The sequence below is a fragment of the Gymnodraco acuticeps genome, unplaced genomic scaffold, assembly GCF_902827175.1.
Source record: "Gymnodraco acuticeps unplaced genomic scaffold, fGymAcu1.1, whole genome shotgun sequence".
NCBI classification, from domain to species: domain Eukaryota; kingdom Metazoa; phylum Chordata; class Actinopteri; order Perciformes; family Bathydraconidae; genus Gymnodraco; species Gymnodraco acuticeps.
The window spans coordinates 3867717-3891671 of record NW_022990981.1 but is presented as its reverse complement, the minus strand read 5'-3'; the positions used below and the strand labels follow the sequence as shown (position 1 = coordinate 3891671).

Here is a 23955-nt window from a genome sequence, read left to right as displayed (position 1 = left end):
TTACATTGAAATAGAATGCAATAAAATAAAATATACATCGTATTAAGTTGGTCCGATCGGGACTTAAACCGGCAACCCTTCACTTCCCAGGTCAAGTGCCTACAGAGTGTGCCCATGCCACCCCAAGTTAAGACTTTTTAGAAATAATGATGAGTTTTGGTCAAATCATGAGGTTAGGGTTGTATGTACTTTCACAAAATCAAATACTCATTTATATTTTGTCTTTTCACACCAACTGTGCTGTAACATTCTCCCTGCTCACCTTACATACAATAGTTGGAGATAAATCCAACTGTGGTATGACAACAGTGACATGAGTCCAATATGTATTAACTGTTGTGATGTTTCCAGTACCAGTGATTAAAATGTCTCTTTCGTTGAAGGGTAGAGCCTGTGTTATACTGTCAGAATCACATTGTTCAGGAGCTGGTTGTCTCTACATAGATCTCCAAACTATCATCAAAACTCTTCCAGACCACAAATGCGTTTCCTATTTGCTTCTATTTAAAAAAAGTTTGGGTTTTGCTCCTTCTCCAAAAGACTGCTGCAACTCTGCTGTCACAAGGAAGGAAACAGGAAAACATTCCTGCCTACTGCAATAACTCTGTACAACAAATCACCTCTGGCTGGAAGAGAACTCTCTGCTCCATAGTTTCTCTCTTCACTGTACATTTTATATTTATATATTCAGTTTAATATTTAATATTCCATCTGTCACATACTTATGTACAGTGGGGCAAAAAAGTATTTAGTCAGCCACCAATTGTGCAAGTTCTCCCACTTAAAAATATGAGAGAGGCCTGTAACTTTCATCCTAGGTACACTTCAACTATAAGAGACAGAATGGGGGGAAAGAATCCAGGAAATCACATTGTAGGATTTTTAATGAATTAATTGGTAAATTCCTCGGTAAAATAAGTATTTGGATTTCTGGCTCTCACAGACCTGTAACTTCTTCTTTAAGAGCCTCCTCTGTCCTCCACTTGTTAACTGTATTAATGGCACCTGTTTGAACTCGTTATCAGTATAAAAGACACCTGTCCACAACCTCAAACAGTCACACTCCAAACTCCACTATGGCCAAGACCAAAGAGCTGTCAAAGGACACCAGAAACAAAATTGTAGACCTGCACCAGGCTGGGAAGACTGCATCTGCAATAGGTAAATAAATCAACTGTGGGAGCAATTATTAAAAAATGGAAGACATACAAGACCACTGATAATCTCCCTCGATCTGGGGCTCCACGCAAGATCTCACCCCGTGGGGTCAAAATGATCACAAGAACGGTGAGCAAAAATCCCAGAACCACACGGGGGGACCTAGTCAATGACCTGCAGAGAGCTGGGACCAAAGTAACAAAGGCTACCATCAGTAACACACTACGCTGCCAGGGACTCAAATCCTGCAGTGCCAGACGTGTCCCCCTGCTTAAGCCAATACATGTCCAGGCCCGTCTGAAGTTTGCTAGAGAGCATTTAGATGATCCAGAAGAGGATTGGGAGAATGTCATATGGTCAGATGAAACCAAAATAGAACTTTTTGGTAAAAACTCAACCAGACGTGTTTGGAGGAGAAAGAAGGCTGAGTTGCATCCAAAGAACACCATATCTACTGTGAAACATGGGGGTGGAAATATCATGCTTTGGGGCTGTTTTTCTGCAAAGGGACCAGGACGACTGATCCGTGTAAAGGAAAGAATGAATGGGGCCATGTATCGTGAGATTTTGAGTGACAACCTCCTTCCATCAGCAAGGGCATTGAAGATGAAACGTGGCTGGGTCTTTCAGCATGACAATGATCCCAAACACACCGCCCGGGCAATGAAGGAGTGGCTTCGTAAGAAGCATTTCAAGGTCCTGGAGTGGCCTAGCCAGTCTCCAGATCTCAACCCCATAGAAAATCTTTGGAGGGAGTTGAAAGTCCGTGTTGCCCAGCGACAGCCCCAAATCATCACTGCTCTAGAGGAGATCTGCATGGAGGAATGGGCCAAAATACCAGCAACAGTGTGTGAAAACCTTGTGAAGACTTACAGAAAACGTTTGACCTCTGTCATTGCCAACAAAGGGTATATAACAAAGTATTGAGATGAACTTTTCTTATTGACCAAATACTTATTTTCCACCATAATTTGCAAATACATTCTTTAAAAATCAGACAATGTGATTTTTTTCTTCTCATTTTGTCTCTCATAGTTGAGGTATACCCAGTGTTGTGCTCGTTACTGAAAACCAGTAACTAGTTACCATTACTAGTTACTTCATGTCAAAAGTAACTCAGTTGCTTTACTACTTACACCCAAAAGTAATGCGTTACTTTCAAACAGGGCTCCCATTAATGCCCTTATAGCCTTCATTTCAGTACTGTTATTGCATTGGAGAATAATACCATCTGTTGATCAACTTGACATGCATTATATGCAATCTGGATTGCATCGATATTAGCTGGATTTCCATTTTTGTATATTCTTTCTCCAGGTAGTTGGAAAAAGTTTTCCGTCCTATATGCTGTGTGCCGCCCGGACATGCTATCATGCTAACTAGCTCCCTGAAAGCGGGTGACTCCACTGTAGCAATAGCCTGCATGTGTTCTACAACATACTGTGCAATGGCTTTATCGACTTTTCCCTGGCTAGCAGTCCCTTGGTTAAAATCCAGCCACTGTTGCTTAGGTGGAGGTGGAGTGGCGTCGGCTGAGTCTCTGTGGTCTTAGCTACTAGCTTCGTCCCAGCATGTTGTTTTTGCAGATGTTTTTAAGAGATTTGAATGACTGGTTTGGGCAGTAGATAGGATCTTTGACCCGCCAGGACACAACTTACATTTAACTAAAACGTTATTTTCTTTGTGCTCGACAAAAGTGAAATAGTGAGAATATCTCCAGGTGGAGAAACTAGACTTGAGCTCCGCCGCCGCCATGATCGTCTTGTTAGTAAACAACACAAACACGCCCACAGCCCGTCTCCGCATGTGAAACAGGAAGTATCAAAGTACATTTACTCAAGTACTGTACTTAAGTACAGTTCTCATCTCTGTTCGCCTGGCTGTTGACTATATAAAAAAACTAACGCAGTAACGGAGTAACGCACCATGTAGTAACGGTAACTGAGTTACTGAATTTAAAAATTAATGCGTCACAGTACTAGTTACTGCCCAAAATAACGGCGTTATAGTAACGCGTTACTTGTGACGCGTTAGTGGTATACCTAGGATGAACATTACAGGCCCCTCTCATATTTTTAAGTGGGAGAACTTGCACAATTGGTGGCTGACTAAATACTTTTTTGCCCCACTGTATATGAGGAGTTATTTTCCAAAACGCTATAAACGCCAAATTTAAAAAAATGGAGTTTGTCGTGCCATTTTGCTGTGTACTGAACCTATTCACTGCTCTATCAACGTTTCATGCCAAATCGCTATATATCCTTGTTTAAAATGTACGGCAAGGTGCAGTTCCTTTCCAAACCGCGATAAGCGCCGAACCCATTTTGAGCCTAAACGCGATATGTCCTCTCTACCAATCAGAATTCGGTGAGCGTTCTATGCAATCCAACATGGCGGCGCTCTGAGTCGAGGTTTGTTTATGTTCATTCAGTCTTTGAAATAAGTCTTTAAAATGTCTTTAAACTGTTGTAACACCTTTGATGGCCTGGATGAGCCAGTGAGACCTACACCTGGGGGTAGAAAACGTCGACTGGACAAAGAAAACCACAAAAAACAAAAACAAAAGAAGGTTCGTCACTTGTGTGGCGCGTTAATACCGACTGTGGGATGTCAACACAAAGCTGCTGCGAAAGGTTTCTGTCAGGCCGAGAAGCTGTCACCGGACGACCTGATGATGAACTTCAACCATTTGTATGAAAAACCAAACAAGGTTGACCAGGACCGGGCTATACTTCATCTCCTGGACATCATGCAAGTGAAAAGGAAGCGTCCGAAAGTTCAGGACGTAAACAAACAAAAAGACCGGAACGTATCTGTCAAGTACAATCTCTTGTGCAACAGTCACCCAGAGAAGGTTCCCGTTGCAAGGCGACCTTCATTAAAGTGTTTGGTGAGTACAACTTTCGTTTCAGAATTTGCTAGTTTAATACCGTTTTGTAGGTTTCTCCCTTGCGACAAAGATCTTCTGCTGTTAATAAGCATGCTAACGTGTTGTTGTTGTTGTTAGCATCTGGTGCTAGCTAGCTGCGCTAAAGTTAAGTATATAAGGAGCATTTTCAACAACAAGGTGGAGGGACAGTCCTCTCCTGTCAGACTGAGAGACTGATAACCTCAGCTCAGGTGAGGTAAAGGACTCTGAGTATTTAGATAGTTAACTTAGTCTAAGTTCTCAGTGGGTCTCAAACGGTTTGGTCACCATTTATGTAAACACATATTTCCATTTGAGGGGGGAGTGATTAGTAAAATATGCATGAATAATAAAAAATAAAAAACGTTAACTAGGTGAAAAAAGGCAAGATAAACTATTACAACTTGTTGAGAGCTAAAACTAGTCTTTGCTTCTGCCTCAAAGAGGAGCAGGGGGAGAGGAGGGAGACAGGTGAGGCTGGTTCAGGAGCACAGACACACTCACAACTATAAATGAACCAAAAACAAATAAATAAACAAGTTTCAATGTTTTTTCATATTAGATATGGTATTTTATTGGTTATGGCCATGTTTTTATGATGTTATGATTATTTAAATGTATACAGTTATGTTTCATATGGGTGTAGTCTCTTTATTCCCCCCTCAAAATGCACCAGATTGATGCATTTAAGTCCAACATTTAAAGAGGCAAATGTTTATTTTATTTGACTATTTAGTTTATGTTACTATTTATTTTATTTGGGTTTTATTTATTTCATGTATTTGCACTTATTTGATTTATATTCATTTATAGTATGAGTCCCTGATATCATATGTTGTATGTTCTCGTTTAAAAAAAAAGAAGAAAAAATGCATGGATTTATAGCGTTTTGAAAAAAATTAAATAAAATACTTTGACTTAATCAACAATATTGTTGTTTGATTTAATAATCATTGTTCAATATGTTCAGACTGAGCCAACAAACCATTTTAACAGGATACATTTAATATTAACAAAATGTGTGGGTCTAGGTAAAAAATGTCATTTTCCTGAAAACTATTAAAATGGATATATAGCGTTTTGGAAAAGAACTCCTCATATAATACCTTGCTTTATATCTTGTTATTGTTAATTTGTAAATTCAACATGTATATTTTCTACTTTCTTATTTATTTCTTGTCTTTTAATTTGTATTGTCATGTCTTTTTATGCTGCTGCAACACAAACATGTCCCAAATTGGGATCTTATCTCAAATCTTATCTTATCTTATTTTGTGTAGGGAGTCAAGTACTCTGTATGATATTAAAGCATGAAAGTATGTTAGAGTGGCTTTGTTCCATCAAACATTTTGAGAATGCTGATAAAAGAAGAATGCTTTACTGTAAAAAAAACAACTAAATAAAATCACATACTTTGTAAAAGGTCCAGATGGAAATGAGGACAAGCACTATGAAATATATTTGAAAAAAGTGGGGGATAGTAAGCATCCTAAATAATTGGCAGCATTTCACACCACTTTAGGGAGGATGTATGGAAACATTTAGATCCCCTTTAATGAACCTGCGCTGTCTTAATGCACTCCATGCAGCATGCGTATCAGATTCAGCTCTCCAAGGACATTATTAGTAACCAAAACATCAAAGCAGCCGCGCTGCGTGCTGTTGTGCTCGCTGTCCGTGAGGTGGTCCTTGCCATTTCCTCACACGCCACTTTGATCTCCAACGGCACGAAATATGCTGGGACACTGCTCAGGAGGAGCATTTCACTTCCCCGAAGTTGTGCAATCCGTAAATAGATAAACAAGGGGGGCTGGGAAACAGGGGGGGGGGGGGGGGGGACTGATTCCTTTGTGACCCTTCTCGTAACAGTTCAATGTCCTAAAAGCTATGATGAACCGGCCTGTGTGTTTAATTAGTGGCTGGAGAGCATTTGGTTTTCATCAGTAGCCCATCAAAATTGCCACGCAGATATAGATAGCCAACCCGGTTTTGGCCTGAACCCACTCCCCCTGATTCAAAGAGCCTGATCAGCACAGATTAGGAGCCAAGAGTTAAGAAACAGCTCCTCAGTGCTCTCAGTGTCCGGCTGCAGCACTAATCTGCTCCCTGTGGGTTTAAGTATTTCATGTGTATTTAAAACATGTCTTTTAATTCTGCTTCCACATGAAATATTCACGTTGTGGGTGATAAATTGTATTGTGGAATGTATACAGCGGGTGTACATTATACACAGAAGAACACTGTAGTGTAAATACATGTCAACTCACATGCTAAAATGCTCTCAGGTTTCCTGTGCGGAGGTAATGCTTGAAGCGCTGACACAATGTTTTTGCCAAATGTTACAGCTTTACTGCATTGACTGGCTTAAAAAGACAAATGACAATACTTGTTTTACTTCATAACGGAACATTATCAGCTACTGAATCCCCAAAAAATAGCAAAAGAAAGTTCTGGATTCAAAAATGGAAAAAAAATCAACAACATAAAATAAGGCCATGAGCCTAGAGTATTAGTCATGCCTAACCGTAAGAGGCCACAGCTGAAAAAAAGGTCAAACGTTGCCAAAACATGTCAGCTAGGGCCTCTTTAACAGACCGTTTCCTTTCATTTAACAAAACATATTACTCAGCCTGTCCAGTCACTTGCTTATGATAAAAGTTATCTAAGAAAAATATCATAATAAAGAACAACAAGGAGTCAAAATAAGCAAAAGCAGCATCGAGAGTACAACTATAGTGAAAATGGCCCATAAACCACCATGAAACATACTAACCTTGACCTTGAACAGTTCTCGCGCTTGCACTCCGGTCAGACTGTGCGCTGAAACTCAGACCTGTGCAGCGAGGACTCGGGCGGTCCCTCTGTGTCGAGGATGTGACACTATCCTAAGAACACCAACCACTCGTTTGACACCATCATCCACATCTCTGCCAGTGGCCAAGGGCCGCCAGGCAATAAACAATAAACTCTGATCGGAGAATGCTGTTAATAATTAAAGGACAGGATAGGATGGCTGGTAATGACACTAATGCACGGACAAACCAATGGCCGACCATGGTTGTTGCACAAGGAGAAGTATCAGCGGAAGACTTGTCAAAGCAGCTGGAAATGAGACATGTTATCAGGTGCTTTTTTTCCACTTTGGACAATTGAAGGAGGAGGTTTTTGTGAGGGTGGGGTAAAATGCAACGGAGATGATTAGTAAACTATGACAGTGGAACACAATGCGACACCATAAGCTTAGATAGATGGGTTTGGCTGATAAAGTGGAAAAGTTCACAACAACAGACACAGTGTTGGAGAAATTGCTGCCATATGATTAGCAAAATCATCCACTAATTTACCAAATTCCAGACGAATATTACATCTGCCTCACCCAAAGCATGCTTTACATCATACATGCGGGAGGACATTTTGAAAAACTAATTAAAGATAGCCATTTAGGGGCAGTGATTAACAGTTATTGCCATTAAATCTATTGTTTGTTTTCTTGATACATTTTTGGTCTTTTAAGTGTAAGAAAACAGTGAAAAGTGATTAGTTGTTTTTCCAGAACAATATTCTATAGGCCTATCATAAAGAAACCTGGTTTAATTTTGTCTATTTTTTGGCATCTTAGCTTATAAATTACTTTAACGATAATTATCTCCGCCTATGTTTGTATGTCTGTTTGTTAGCAGGACTACTGAAAAACGTATTTTGTTATAAACGTATAAAATCAAAACAAATTGTTATGAAAATTACCTAAAAGAAGGAAAAACAAATCACATTTTAGAGCAGATCTGAAGAATGGGGCAGATAAACACAGTATATTCTCACTGTTTACATTGCAAGATACTTTAGAATGTGTCCGAATGTTGTCATTAATGGACTAATAATTGCATCTCTGCATACTTTGAAAGATAAATATGAAGAGAGTATTCTGGGCTGCATTGATATAGTTCTATTTCATCCTTACTGACCGCCAGAGGCAGTGCTTAGCATTGAATATCTTCTGTCTCGCGCATGCGCAGGTCGAATATTTATATCAACAAAGTCACGTGTGACCTCGTATGACCCCGGAAGGCATAAGTTCCGGTGTTGTCAACGAGTTCAGTCCTTTTTCATCTTCTCGCTGCACAGGTTACTACTTTACGAGTAAAAGCCAAGCTAGCTTATTGAAAATTAGATTCTAGCTCATTGCTACCTGTAGCCTGTGATCGTCTCGATCGGAGCTGCGGGCTAGAAAAACGCTCGCCCTCCAAGGGCTGCGACTAGCTGTCCGCCCTCCCAAGGGAGGGGACCGCGGTGGTTCCACCGCTCGATCCCAGGAGCTCCGGACCGGTAAAGAGCGGACGCTCCTGCACGTCAGCCGGTGAGATCGCTACCATTTATTGCTGATTGTGCTATCTATTCTCAAACTAATTTGTTACAGCACTAGTCTCCGCCCCCCTCTCACTTCATACATTTGGTTCCTACCTGTTCTATCCCCCAGTTAGCTGAGTGCTCTCGCTCAAGCTAACTGTTTTCAGCGCTAGTGAAGAGAGTGTTTTCGCCCCCCCCCTCTCACGGCGCACATTGGTTCCTGTGCCATCCTCCAGTTAGCTGAGTGCTCTCGCTCAAAGTTAACTTGCTACAGCGCTAGTGAAGAGAGTGTCTTCGCCCCCCTCTCACTGCACACAGTTGGTTCCTGTTCCATCCTCCAGTTAGCTGAGTGCTCTTGCTCAAAGTTAACTTGCTACAGCGCTAGTGAAGAGTGTTTTCCGCTCCCCTCTCACTGCACACAGTTGGTTCCTGTTCCATCCTCCAGTTAGCAGAGTGCTCTCGCTCAAAGCTAACTTGCTAACAGCGCTAGTGAAGAGAGTGTTTCCGCTCCCCTCTCACTGCACACAGTTTAGTTCCTGCTCCATCCTCCAGTTGGCATTGCTCTCGCTCAATGCTAACTTTGCTACAGCGCTAGTGAAGAGAGTGTTTCCGCTCCCCTCTCACTGCACACAGTTAGTTCCTGCTCCATCCTCCAGTTGGCAGTGCTCTCGCTCAAAGTTAACTCGCTACAGCAACTAGTGAAGAGTGTTTTCCGCTCCCCTCTCACTGCACACAGTTAGTTCCTGTTCCATCCTCCAGTTAGCAGAGTGCTCTCGCTCAAAGCTAACTTGCGACAGCGCTAGTGAAGAGAGTGTTTCCGCTCCCTCTCTCAATGCACACAGTTGGTTCCCTGCTCCATCCTCCAGTTAGCAGAGTGCTCTCTCTCAAAGCCTAACTTGCTACAGCGCTAGTGAAGAGAGTGTTTCCGCTCCCCTCTCACTGCACACAGTTGGTTTAATACCCGTTCCATCTCCAGTTAGCAGAGTGCTCTAGCTCAGGCTAACTTGCTACGGCACTAGTGGAGAGAGTATTTCCCGCTCTCCTCTCACAGCAAATATACCACTAACTGATTCATTTTTCTCACCCCAGTTAGCAGAGTGCTCACGCTAACTACTGTTTTGTGCTCACTCCCCTCCACTGCGGATATTGTTTCCTGGCCCAGTTATTTACAGTCAGCTGAGTGCTCTCCCTCAGACTGACTTAAGCTGCCAGCAGCAATTAGTCTGGAGTTTTTCATTGGTACTGTCGCTATGTTTAACGGCTGTAACACCTGTATGGCTTCTCTTCAACCAGAGGATGGCCATGACCTTTGCCCCTCTTGTCTAGGCCTCGAGCATCTGAGGGAGGGCCTTTCGGAGGACCCGTGCATGAATTGTACCATCATGCCTCGTGCGGTAAGAGCTGCTAGACTAGCCGAGGTTGAACTACTGACTGAGGGTGGCCTTTCCCCTGCACAGTCGACTACAGCCAACCTACCCGTCCTAGGCGTCGGGCAGCAGAGGCTGCGGGTGGCCCCCGCCCAAGAAGAGGACTAAGCCTGATAGGCTGTCCTCTAGGGTGGACCCTACTCACTACTGAGCTAGCCCAGATGAAGTCACTTCTCTAGCCTCTCCATTCTGGTACCAGTACAGGGCACACTGCTGCACCCAGTCCACCCATGGCTGAACTGATTCCAGATGACAATGTGTTCTCGATGGAAGCTTCAGCCACTCAATTTAATGAGTATGACGGGGAGGGCCCATCCCATGCTTCTGGGCCTGGCTCCTGCACCTCAGCTCATGCATCCTCGGAGGGGGCAGATGACGGCTCCATGAGTACCATCATTCGCATGGCAACTGGCTCGCCAGCAGTTGGACGTACAGCAGCACGAAACAAGCGCCTGCCAGTGCTTTCTTCAGGCGCACTTTGGCACCCGCCACCTTTGCCGTTCCCCCCTCTAGTATCTGAGGGAGTTACATGCATGCTGGAGGGACACTAAGACTCTTTCCCATCTTACGTCCGATGGCTGAGCCCTGGCAGCCATGCAGGATGCGGCAAAAGTCGGCCTTGACCACATGCCGGCTGTTGAGCCTACTATTGCTTCCCTCATAGTTTCCCCTGACGAAGCTCTGAGGTCGGGGGCCAGGTGCCTTCGGCCCCAATGTCGGGTCACTGATGACCTGCTCACTAAGGCTTACAATGCAGCGGCGTGCATGGGCCGTATAGGCAATTCCCTTTCTCACCTCATGCTCACCCTCTCAGCTTCCCTGCAGCAGGAGGCTCTTAGCGCTTCCCCTACCAGCCTCAGTGACGCCTCATTAGAGGCGTTTGCTCTGATGTCTAGAGAGCTTGGGTGCCTGATGTCCACTCTCGTCCAGACTCGTCGCAAGGTTTTGGCTGGCACAGTCACCAGAGGGCATGTAGGAGGAACTCTCCGTGCTGTCCCAGTGGAGCCGGGGGAGCTGTTCGGTTCAGCTGCCGTACAGGGTGCTCGAACGGACTGTCCAAGCTAGTCAGACCAGGCAACAGTTTCTCAGCTCTTCGCAGAGACATGCCCCCCGCCCCCCGGTAGGCCTAGAGGTTCCACGTCTGCCTCCCGAGGCCGCTCCCACCCACCGGCTCACCCCGGTGCCCGCCATGGGCCTCAGTGTCCCACGAGGGGGCCGGCCCGCTACGATCCTGTTAACTCGCCCCCAAGGCAGCCTCGGTATCCGGTGCCTAACCGTCGCCCCCCCCCAGAGCCTCCAGAGGCCGGGGTCAAGGTACTGAGGGTCTGGGCCGGCTGTCGGTTATTTCTCCCAGCAGCAGCTCAACTAGGTAGCTCAAGCTTCAGACCCCTGGGTGGTTTCCACCTTAACCAGGGGTACAAGCTTCAGTTATGACGCCGGCCCCCAGCCTTCAGCCGGGTCAAAATGACCACCATAAGCGTCCCGGCAAAATAAATTGCCCTAAACCAGGAGCTGTCAGTCCTCCTTGCCAAGGGTGCAATCGAACCTGTGGACCCCATCTCACAGCCCAGGGGCTTCTACTCGACCTACTTCCTGGTAAGGAAGAAAGGCGGTGGACTTCGCTCAATCCTCGATCTGAGGGGAACTCAACAAGTTTCCTAAAGATTTTACCTTCCATATGCTGAGCACAGCGGACGTTCTTCGTACCGTTGCCAGGGGGGGAATGGTTCACGTCCGTCGACTTGAAGGACGCTTATTTCATGTGCCTCATCACAAGCAGTTTTCTTCTTCTTCGCTTTGCCTTCAGAGGCCGTCATTTACAGTTCAGGGTGCTCCCATTCGGACTCTCCCTCTCCCCAAGGGTGTTCACCAGGTGTGTCGTGGCAGCCCTCTCGCCCCTGCAGTCTCAGGGTATGAAGATTCTGCCATACTTAGACGACTGGTTAATCTGTGTATCATCCCGGTTTCAGTCGACCCAGGACACGGCTCTCCTTCTCTCTCATGTCGCCCGGCTAGGCCTCAGGGTGAACATAGAGAAGAGTTGTCTGAACCCCTCTCAGAGCCTAACCTTCATTGGGGTGGCTCTGGACACAGTCACTATGCTGGCCTGTCCATCTGCTCAGCGCCTGGACAACATCCTTCAGCTTCTTCACCTCTTCAAAATGGGCAGGTCTCTGGCATATATCCTGTTTCTCCGCCTCTTAGGCATGCTGACAGCTGCCTCAACTGTTGTTCCCTTGGGCTTGTTGTCACTGCGCCCCCTGCAGAGATGGCTGAACGGCCTCCACTTAGACCCCAAGTTGCACAGGCACAGAAAAATCAGGGTGTCACAACAGTGCCTCTCCACTCTATCCCCATGGAGGGAGAGGTTGTATATGTCGAGGGCGTGGCCATGGGCTCCGTCCTTTCCGCAGAGAGACCGTTACGACGGATGCCAGCCCCTCGGGATGGGGTGCGGTGTGGCAAAATAAGACAGTGGGCAGTGGTCTGCTCAGGACTGCACAGAACACATCAACGTGCTAGAGCTGCGAGCTGTGCACCGAGCACTCAGGCACTTCCTGCCATACCTGAGGGAGAGACATGTGCTTGTCCGCTCGGACAACACTACAACGGTGTATTACATAAACCACCAGGGGGGCACCAAATCTGCACGCTTGCTAGAGGTGTCCCAGACTCCTGACCTGGGCAGCTCCTTGCCTGGCCAGCGTACGGTCAATGTATCTGCCCGGAGAGCAGAACCAAGTCGCTGACTTCCTCTCCCATCACAAGCCTCCACCAGGGGAGTGGCGGCTTCATCCAGAGGGGGTGGCCAGCATCTGGGGTCTCTTCCGCAGGGCAGAGGTAGATCTCATTGCCTCGAAGATGTCGACCCACTGCCCCCCTATGGTTCTCCTTGATGGAGAAGACCAGCCCTTTGGGTCAGGACCCTCTGGCTCATTCATGGCCAGGGTGTCCTTCTCTATGCCTATCCACCCCTTCCTCTGATCCTACCAACACTCCACAGAGTGCTTCATCAGGGCCACAGGCTTCTTCTGGTGGCCCCCTTCTGGCCAGCAAAGCCTTGGCGTCTCCCCAACAGGAAGGACCTCTTGTCTCAGCTGGAGGGTCGGATGTGGGCACCCCGACCATTTGCCGCCTCCAGCTGTGGGTCAGGCCACTGGAGGGCCCCGGACCCACTGCTGAGCCACTGCATAGAGCCTGTCAGGAGGACTATTCTCAATGCTAGGGCACCATCTACTCGTAAGCAGTACGAAAACAGGTGGAAACTGTCTCTCGGACTGGTGCCAAGGGCGAAATGAGGACCCAGTACATTGCTCGGTGCCTACTACCCTTTGAGTTTCCTGCAGTCCCTCCTGGACGACGGCCGGTGTCCCGCTACCGTCAGGGTGTTATGTGGCTGCTATATCAGCTCAACACGCAAGGGTTGACAACAGCACAGTGGGGAGCCATAGGCTGGTATCCCTCTTTTAAGGGGAGCACTGAGGCTTCGCCCCCCGAACATCCCAAGGGCTCCTACATGGGATCTGCCCCTTGGTGCTGGAGGCCCTATGCTTGCCTCCCTTTGAACCCTTGTTACAGGCAGAACTAAGGTGGCTCTCAGCTAAGACTGCTTTCCTTTTTGCCATCACCATCAGCAAAGCGTGTAAGCGAGCTTCATGCCTTGTCTGTGAACAGCTCGTGTCTGAGGTGGAACTCAGATGGCTCAGGTGTCACCTTATGGCCGAACACAGCGTTCCTCCCTAAGGTGCTGGCACACTCTCATTTTAATCGGCATATCCAGCTGGCACGGTTTTGACCCCCCATCAGGAGAGGCGGAAGAGAGATCAAGACTCCTATGCTCGGTGCGGGCCCTTAGAGCTTATGTCCAGACTACCGGCAGGCATACGTCAGTCTGAACAGCTCTTTCTGTGTTACGGTGGTCCTAGAAGAGGCTGTGCGCTCTCAAAACAGCGCTTGTACTACTGGATCGTGGACGTCATTGCCCAGGCATACAAGGCGAATGACCGTCCCTTGCCATCCAGAGTAAAGTGCCACTCTACCAGGAGTGTCTCCACATCATGGGCGACCTTGAGAGGTGTGCCCCTGGGAGACATATGTGCTGCGGCCACATGGGTATCTCCGAGCACATTCGCCAGATACTACAGGGTCCACCTAGGCCATCCCTAGAGGGTAAGTATTCAGACTTCCTCGTGACTCTGTTGGTATAGGTCATCCAGTGCTAAGCACCGCCTCTGGCGGTCAGGTAAGGATGAAATAGAACGATAGTTACGTATGTAACTACGGTTCTATGAATCCTGGATGACCGTCAGAGTTCTTGGTCACATCGGAATCTCGTGTTTCCGCGAGAAGATTCCATAGGACTGAACTCGTTGACAACAACCGGAACTGTTGCCTTCCGGGGTCATACGAGGTCACACGTAACTTTGTTGATATAAATATTCGACCTGCACATGCGCGAGACAGAAGATATTCAGTGCTAAGCATCATCCAGGATTCATAGAACGGCAGTTACTTACGTAACTATCTATTCTATTTGCTTGGTTCATATATCTCCTCCCCATCTGTTATACACATGCAACTACGATGAAGCCAGATGTTAGAAGATCTCTGACAAACACATGAGTTTATTACATTCTCTGCAATGATAATGACGATTCGATATTTCATAATTTATCATTCATATCAAAAGGAGTATTGTTTCGTTTCTCATGGCCAAAACAAATCGGAAATCTTAACATGAACAAAAACAGTAATGAATTAGACGACAATACGTTTCCTCTGTTCTAAAAATATCATGCTCAAACAACAACTGTTGGTGGAGAGCAAAAGCTACAAAATGTGTGTGAATGAAAATTCACGGCACACACTGTTTATTGGCCTGCAGCTGTTGATGCGAGATGAGGATCTGTTGTGAGGAGTCTGACCTGGTTGTGAGGGATCCAAACACACACAGCTCCCCTGCTCACTGTCCCAATCCATTAGAGTGCTGCTCGGAAATGAGATTATCTGACTGACTTTAGAGCAGATGAAAACCTGTGATCTACGCAAGCACCTAAAACACCACCAAACTGTCATCAAACAGCATCTCATCTTTGTCACAGCAAGCATGACTGCTCTTCAGTATTATGAGTATTTAAATCAACTACCAGCTATTACAGGTTCTCTGTCAGATGACCTCTTGGTTTCACCCCAACTTCGCTGGGTTTGTGTCTCCCATTCATACTTCACCAAAAAATCTGATCCATCAGTTCTGTCTTCCACCAACATCACATAGTATCCAGAGGTTGACAATCATAGCACTTCCCTGGAAAAAAAACATGACACACAATCAAAGGTGTGTTTGAAGCCAATGACATCCTGATCTCCGCTCCACAGAGGGATAGAGTTGCGAGTTCCAGGCATCAGAATGGTGAAAAGGCTGAAACTCAAGCTTGTGGATCTCATAACGGGCTCGGCCCATGGGCCCTTCACCTGAGCCGCGGGAGAGGGGTAACTGATAGGCCCTCAGCTGGCCCTGGCTCCGGCTTGCATTGGACGCTGCCGCGGCCCCTTGGCTAAGTAGCTCTCATTGTTGACAGAGAGATTATTTGTGAAGGGGAGCCACGCCTCGCCGGCTCTCTTATCATCCTCCTATTAAGTGCTGCTCTTCTCTGATGAATTATTAATCGCTTCTATCAGTCCACAGCTTTCTTCACTCTGTGTGCTACAGGCGGCAGGTGAAGTGTGATGGGGAGAGCAGAGTACAGCTACAGGTGGATAGCTGCTAGGCTTCAAGGGTCAACAGGTCTGCTTACAGAGGAGAACTTCAGTGAACTGTATGATGTGTATTTAAAATCAACTCCAAAAGCTCGAATATCAGTATCCTCCTGCAACACCAATTAGGGAATGTACCTACTTGAGGGGGAGACACTGCAGGTGAATGGGCTAACGGATGTATCCTAATAAATATCAACCAATGGTTTTTACCAGTTGATTGATAACAACAAGACAAGGATTTGCTGACATGCAACATCTGCTGAATGTGTAAACATTTCAAGAGCAGGACACTGACCCTCGGTCGACTGGCTGTCGCTGTCTGTGGTGAAGTCACATTTAAAAACTGAAAGTTGTCGGTTAAATCTCAGTCCCGGCAATAAACATGTTTCTTTGGGCAAGATGGCAAACCCAGCGGTGTGGTGAATGGGTGAATGATGACTTGTGTATGTAAAAGCACTTTGAGGAGTTCAATAAATAACTCAACTTTATTTTTTATTTAAATGTACCACAAAACCAGGTGCTAAATTCTTGTTTGATTTTGTTCGCAGATGAGAGTCAAAGATTAAACAGAGAGGATTTTATACTCCATAGTTCAGAAATATTGTCAACCTGTACATGTCGTTAGGTATGTACATTGTAAATCCCTGTATCTATGTTGTATGATGTCCTTTTAGTTGTTCTGTTGTTTTTATGGTTTTGATGCTTCATGTGGAACCTACTTGCAGCAGGTCTCCTTTGAAAAAGAGATCGATGATCTCAATGGGATTCACCTGGTTAAATAAAGGTTTGAAATGAAAATATTTATGAATAAACCTCTCTGTAAAAGAAACTTCAGAATATATATATATAGAAATAAAACTAGAAAGTGCAATTTCTTATCCTTAAATATATGTATTGTAACATTTCAAACATTTTGCAAGCACTACTCAAACATTAAGATAATTATTTATTGTATTTCAAGCTTTCTGAATGTCATGTTTAATTATGCAAGATGAAGACATTTTGTATTGCTTACTTTTTTAATTTAGGAGAAATCTACAGACACAAATAGAACAAAAATACTAACAAAAACATTTACATGTGTATTTTGGAAGTTCCCTTTCCACTAGTCTGAAAGAGGACAAACTGCATGGAAAAAGGTGTTTTGGCCTGCGGTGTTTTGCCTTAAAAGAAAAACAAGGCGCAACAAACTGACCATTAATTTGAGTAAATGCAGGACAGCTTTTTACGGAATTGACCCTTTGACTTGAACAGGCCACGCCAGCACAAACAATGTGTTCACACTGAAATATTCATCAAGCACACTAAGGAGTGTCGTGCTTCCTACACATAACAAAAGAGCTTATCTCTCAGGGCAAACTGAGAACCAAGTATCTCCTCCGGCACTCACGGCACCATCGCCTGTAAAGCCCATCAGAACACAAAAGCCATCATCCTCCACTAGACCTCTTGGACTGAGAGAACAAGCAATAATGCTGAGTGGCAGATAACAGAGGAGGCCTGTCAGGTTCCACATGCATGAAATTCATGTCGCAAAGTAAGACAATTATTCACCAGGGTTCCAAGACCTTCCAGATTTTTGCTGTGTGAGCAGAAGCAAGCTTTGAATTGTAATGCAAAAATAACAAGGTGGGTAGTGCTAACAGAGAGAAACAAAGCAGGAAAAGGTGTGAAATAAAATATACTGTGGATGAGAGAGAGCTTACATTTCTTTTCATGGCACGGAGATGTCTGGCACATTCATGGTGTCCATTGTACTCCGCCAAGTCTGCTGCTGTAAACCCATCAATATCCTGATCTGAGGGGTTCGCTTGATTGGCCAACAGGAGTTTACAACTCTGAAAATAGGAATATAAGACATATATGTATGTGTATATATATATATATATATATGTATGTGTATATATATATATATATATATATATATACGTATGGAACATACTTTTATGAAATTGTATTTGCTTTATTCAAGATAAGACATAACTATAACAACAGAAAAGGAAACCTAAATAAAAAATGTGCTCCCAACCTCCAGCTCTCCATTTTCTGCCGCATCATGAAGTGGGGTCCCTCCCCAGTAATCCTTGATGACCTTTGAACCCATGTGAAGCAGCCTCTCCAAGATGCAACAGTGCCCTCTGCTGGCAGCGAAGTGCAGAGCAGTGGCTCCGTACCGGTCCTGGCCGGACAGACTGACGGCAGTGCAGCTCACCTGTGGAGAGAATGATAAGGATCAACACGAGTGAGCAACACTTTGATACGTCACAGCAACACGAGTTCTCTCCACTGACCAGCCACAGCACCACAGCCTGGTGGCCCATGTGAGCAGCAGCATGCAGGCAGGTCATGCCATCGTGGGCCCTCAGGTGGACGTCGGCCCCGCAGTCCTTCACCAGGAACTCTGCAACCTGCAGCAGGCCCTCCTGGCAGGCCAGATAGAGCGGGGTGGCCCCAAGGACCGTCTGCTGGTCCACACATCTGGAGACCAACAGACAGCAACAACCGGCTAGTGAAACTGAATTTCCCCTCAGAGATTGAAAAAAGCTGATCTTATTATGTGTATGAATAATGTTATTATGTTAAAAACGTGTGCAACTCACTAATCTGCCCATTATTTTCTAGATGAAACTAATTGTTTGGTCTATAAAACGTCAGGAAAAAATGAAAATCGCCCACCCAAGTGTTTCAAACTGCAAAGGGATGTTTGTGATTTCTGGTTTTGTCAGTCTCAAACCCCAAATATTCACTGTAATATGATATTAAATCAGGCCAAGTCAATAGATGTGGGTTGAGAACACTTTTGCGTTTAAAATGATTCAGATTACTTTAACAATTACAATTATCAAAACAGTTTCTGTTCAGTCGAGACAGATACTATATACAGTATATAACATTCAGAATCTTAAAGAGAAGCCTTTAAGAATAAAAAAAGGATTCCAAAAAAATGATGTTTCCCAAAATGCTGAGTATTTAAATCTCGGAACAAGCACAAATAAAGGAGTGTTTATCAGACCTCTGCTCCAAGCTTAACATTTGTATTTTGTAATTGTTATAATGGTTAATAATAGTGACAGAGTTCACATTAGGAAATGATGGAGGATCTTTTGATCTGAAGTGATGGACAAACTTAATACTGAAATAAACAATGTACAGTTTGAATAATATAAACAGTTTTACTGTTGTTAAATAAACTGTACGGATACTTGTTATTAGCTATTTAGCCATGACAGGTGAACCCGACCCACCTGGTTTGTCAGTCACACAGAGCTGCATTAACATTGACATACACACTTTACTTCTACAACAACAAGGCTGGCATGTGACTAACAGTGTTAGTGGGGGGGGGGGGGGGGGCAAGTTGACTTGCTGCTCTGAATCTGTGTAGCAGATTGTAATGCCACAAGTCATGTTGTCTAATTATGATGTCAAACCAAAGGCACCCAAAGCTGTAACTATCATATTACTATAAAATGGTCGAGTGTCTCCATTTTCTAAAGGTAACAGATTAGTTATAATGGTTTATAGTTGAGACACAGTCGGAGTGTTTCTTAAATAAGAGTCCCTTCTTTTGGTCAGAAAAGGTGTGCGCAAGAGTTGTTGTATCTCACTTCAAAAGTTCAGTTTAATAAATAGTAGCTGTTCCAGTACATTTGTACTATATCCTGCTTTCTAACATTAACAGATGTTTGACTTTAGTCCTTTAGTCCTATGCCTCAGTTCATCTGGTAAACCATCGATCAGGTTAAATGGTGCACTACTTGTACCCCAGTGAGTGGCTTTGCTGTTACCGTAGCCTATGTGGAAAATGGTAACTGATTTAAATTTGGGTTTTAATTATTTTGAAACCGATTTGATTTCACTACCCATCCAAATATTTCTGTGTAAGACTAAAAAGCCTAACAAAGTGGTACAATGCTGAACTTCAGAAGGCTACATTTAAGATAACAAGTAAGCTACCATTAATAGCTGCTAGCATACCTGTAACTGTAAATGTAGCCAGGCTGAATGCACATTACATAAACGTCCTCCCATCCACCCTACACCACAGGCTGCAATTGAGCTACTAGAAAACAATCTAGCCTGAAAAGTATTCAATTTCCATGAAAAAGTTACTTAAAGGTCACCTATTATGCAAAATCCACTTTTTCTATGTCTTTTATACATAAACATGTGTCCCCTCTGTGTTTTTCTGTGGACACATATTCTCTCTCTGAAAATGAGCTGATCAGATTTTGCCCACTTTATGATGTCATAATGGTTTTTTGGCTTGTGTAACCATTAGCCAATAACCCCCCCCCCCCCCCCCTTATCACCTGAATCTCCTCCTAGAGCACCATTGAGTTCTTTGTAACCAAATGTCTCTCAGAGGGGCGTGGGGAGGGGCTCCTTATTTTCATCTAAAGTAACAGACAGAGAATCAGCACTTTGGAAACAGGGATGAAACAGAGGGGATTATGGGTAATGCTGCAATGATCTGTTTGGTACTTGGAGCCAAACACTTCAGAGACATGTTTTGTATATATCTGAGACCTGTGATATATTGATGAAAAACAGTATAATAGGGGACCTTTAAATGTAATGAAAACTGTTGAAATAGTTAAAGGTAGGGTAGGTAATTCACTTCAGATACACTTTTTGTTATATTCCATGGAATGCTCTAACATCCCGATAGCAATGATATATTAAATGCTTTGACAATAAATACATTAAAAAAATATGTGGAAGCCGTGGTGCTCGACCAATCATCTGAGCTAAAATAACTGGATGGCCTACCTGCCTGTCAACCTTCCATCTGTGCACAAACTTATCTCGTGCCCTCATTGGTCATGTGCGCGTTCATGTGTGTTGGAGGAGGGGCTCTGTGAGGAAGTCTGAAGGAAGGGGCAGATTTTTTCGGCTGCGTACTTTCAAATTCTAGCGCACTCGAGCTGGTTTCTCCATTCTTACCTACCCTACCTTTAACTAAAAAGTAAAGTTAGTTTAAAAACAAGTTGATTAGACCTTGGCAACCTGTTGGAATAGTTAGCTTAAAGTAGTAGATGAAACAGATGAAGCTAGCTAACAAAATTAAATAAAAGAGAGCTTGCTAATAGTACTGGATACATGATCGAAAGGTTGCAATAGAGAATGCTTGCAAAGCTTGATTATACAGTTTAAATAAATAACGCTGGAAATATTGGTTGAGATAGAAAAAACTAGTTAACAGTACTTAAACAATTATAGAAATCTCTTTAAACATAGATGGTTGAAAATAAAAATATAACAACAATTATTCAATAAATTGTTAAAAATAAAGCTAGCACACAGTAATGATGAAAAGTTTGAAATAGATACATAAAACAAATCTTGATATACAGTAGATAGCTATCTTAAATGAACATAATAAAGTCAAATGTCAGTCACCGGTCTCTAGTATTAGAACAGTAGGCAGCTTGTGGCCAGGATGCTGGTTTTATAGTTTGTTGGACTCTCCAGAGTTTGTTGTTTGCCTCTGTTCAATTATTATTATTTTTTAATAAAACCCACATCTGGTGGAATGTTGGCACTGCAATATTCGGTAGTGTTCTCAGCCTTATTGGTTTAAAAAGAAGTGAATAAGAAGAACAATTAGCAAAGCTTGTGAACCTACCGCGGTGCGTGTTGAACAAGCAGCTTTAAACAGGTGAGGTCCCCATTGGCTGCGGCATAGTGAGCAGGTACAGCTCCACAGTGTGTCTTCACCTCCGCTGCCCCTCCAACAGAAAGCAGCCACTGAATGACCTCCACACAACCGAACCGCGCCGCCAGGTGCAGCACCGTGGCACCGGCTGCATCCCGATCCTGGGAACAACACACAGATGGGTTATTAGATCAAGGCTGAGAGAACACCTCTATTGTAAAGGCTTTTTCTAATAAACACTCTTGATCATCAAGACAGGTCAAAGGAGTTTCCTATTAAATATGTTTTTCAAAGCAACAGTAGGGATTCTCATAAGGTCCACCAAGTAAGACATTTGGTGGTATTTGATAAACATTTATTTGTGAAAATATGGAGAACCTTTTATTTATTATTCTAGCATTTAGATTCAAGAAATTATCAGGTGAAGAGTAATTTCTGTGGACAATGCAGTTTCTAAGCTAGTTGGACTTTTTTAAGTACTTACATTTTTTTTCATTCTGTTGCCATAAATAAAGTATTTTGGCATAGATCATGATGCATTCTTGTTTTTAGTTTTTTTGAAGTTATTGTGAATTACATCACAACTGCAATATTAATCATATAGGATATTTTTCCACTTCACTTTATTTTATTGTCTTGTTTTGAGCAAAGCAAATGTATGTTTTGTTAGATATTATTTTAATATAAAGGGCTGTATATCATGGTGTTAAACATTTAAATAATAACAAAAAATTGAATATGTATTCTTTAATTTAAGCTGCAAATTCAATCATCATGGATTTCATAATTTCTAGAGCCTTACTTAATAGCTACATTCAGTGGGAGCATCTGGACATAATTACATGTTCTACTTCATATTAATGGATACCCAGTTAGTCATCACCAAATGATGTAATGGAGGTTAAAAGGTAGTGTACAGTACTCTTTACAACTGCAGTGATGTAACCTCATACTGGGAGCAGTTAGATGACCATCTAAAGCCCGCCTGAATTTAGACTCACAGTCAGTAGAAATTACGAGAGAAGCTGAATATGTGGCACATTTCGAAGGCATTGAAGCTCTCGGGATATGTTCTCCCTCTCTTTCTCTGTGGAGATTGTACAGAGTGGATACACCTACCTCAATGTTGCATCCCCCCAGGTCTAGCAGCCACTGCAGCTCCCGGACATGCCCTGTCGCGGCTGCATCGTGGGCAGGGGTGGCCCTGTTGGAGGCCCGGGCATCTGCTGCCAGCCCCAGCTCGCTCACCAGGAACTGCAGGCACTCCAGGCGTCCATACCTCGCCGCGTGGTGCACCGGGCAAGCACCTTGAACATCAGTAATGGTAGGTGAGAGGTGACCGGAAGACGCCAGCTCCCTCAGGAGTGCGACATCCCCCCCTCGAGCAGCCTGGAAGGCCCGATGGAGAACCATCCTCATGGCTGCTTTGAGCTACTGATGGCCCACAGATGCAGCTCCCTGCAGCTCTCTGGCTCCCACCAGGTTATATCTAACTCACTCATGCTCATTCAATAACAAAAACTCAGGCACTCATTGTCTCTTTTCTGAGCCAGGAAAGTGACACCTGAGCTGGCAGCCAGCTGGCCAGCATGGCTGTAGGGGAGAGGAAGGGGGGGTCAGTACGAGTAAGATAGAAAGGTAATGAAAGACGGTGGAGGCGCGTAACTCGCAGCCTCCCACTGTCCTTTGTGTGGCAGTGACCATATGGTGGCACACGCACCAACGCTTCACTGGAGATGGGGGAGCTGAGGCGACACGGAAACTTAAGTAATGGGAGAAGTAAGAGGCATGGTGCATTACAACCACTGTTATTTTGTACTACTATTATAAATAATCATCTCAATGGGGATGGCTAAACAAATTACACATTTGCTAAATGATTGTCTACAGATCATATGTTATAGTTGATTGAATTTGTTTATTTCTCTCATAAAACTCATACATGTTGCCCTGACTCTAATTAGCTGATTAGCTCCTCACATGACATGATGGAAGCTGAGAACAGTCATCTCTCTATAGCATCATCCCTCAGGTTCCCCTTTATTATTTATATTCAATATTTCATCCATTTGACATAATCAGGTAGTGGAACACAACACATACATGATGTTATTATTTGACCCAGAAGAAGGTAATCAGAGCATGTCTTCCAGCAGCTGCACAGTCTCCCTCAGGTCCTCCACAACTGCATCCACATCTGCCATGGTGGTCCCCCTCCCCACGCTCAGCCTCAGGGCGTTCGCTGCCCGCTCTGAGGGGACGCCACAGCTCAGGAGGATATGGGAAGGCCTGATGGAGAGACATTGCAGGGTAGAGGTATGTGATGACCAGGCTTGGGGAGTAACAGATTACATGTAATGGGATTACAAATTAGAATACAAAAACAAAAAGGGAACTGTATACCCCTAAAGTTACACCTGCATTTTCTTTTAGGTGTCTTATTTAGTTTTCATTGAGGCTACCTTCATTCTTTATTTTGAATATATATATACAGTGGAGGAAATAAGTACTTGATGCCCAGCAGATTTTGTAAATGTACCCACTTACAAAGAAATGAACAGTCTATCATTTTAATGGTAGGTTTATTTTAACAGTGAGAGTAAGAATATGACAAAGAAAATCCAGAAATTGACATTATATAAAAGATTTAAACTGATTTGCCTTTAATTGTGTGAAATAATTATTTGATGCCCTAGCAACCA

At 44.1% G+C, this 23955-nt stretch overlaps 2 protein-coding genes across 3 annotated transcripts in view; both read right to left on the bottom strand.

The window, feature by feature from the left end:
* The window catches only part of LOC117559027 (espin-like protein), a 37921-nt gene extending 15128 nt beyond the window's left edge, over positions 1-22793 (bottom strand). The window contains exons 1-5 of the mRNA XM_034235633.1: positions 22373-22793; positions 21224-21414; positions 17886-18072; positions 17624-17806; positions 17301-17432 (exon numbers count right to left, since the gene is read on the bottom strand). Of these exons, the coding sequence (XP_034091524.1) occupies positions 17301-17432; positions 17624-17806; positions 17886-18072; positions 21224-21414; positions 22373-22672 (993 nt within the window). The 5' untranslated portion in view covers positions 22673-22793. The remainder of the gene's footprint in view (positions 1-17300; positions 17433-17623; positions 17807-17885; positions 18073-21223; positions 21415-22372) is intronic.
* Positions 22714-23955, bottom strand: part of scly (selenocysteine lyase) — a 42048-nt gene continuing 40806 nt past the window's right edge. Inside the window, exons 13-14 of one of the 2 annotated variants that reach the window (XM_034235636.1) lie at positions 23357-23542; positions 22714-22846 (exon numbers count right to left, since the gene is read on the bottom strand). In XM_034235636.1, the coding sequence (XP_034091527.1) occupies positions 23389-23542 (154 nt within the window). In that variant the 3' untranslated portion in view covers positions 22714-22846; positions 23357-23388. Of the gene's footprint in view, positions 22847-23151; positions 23543-23955 lie in introns of those variants that run through there. The other variant, XM_034235635.1, reaches the window with a different exon arrangement.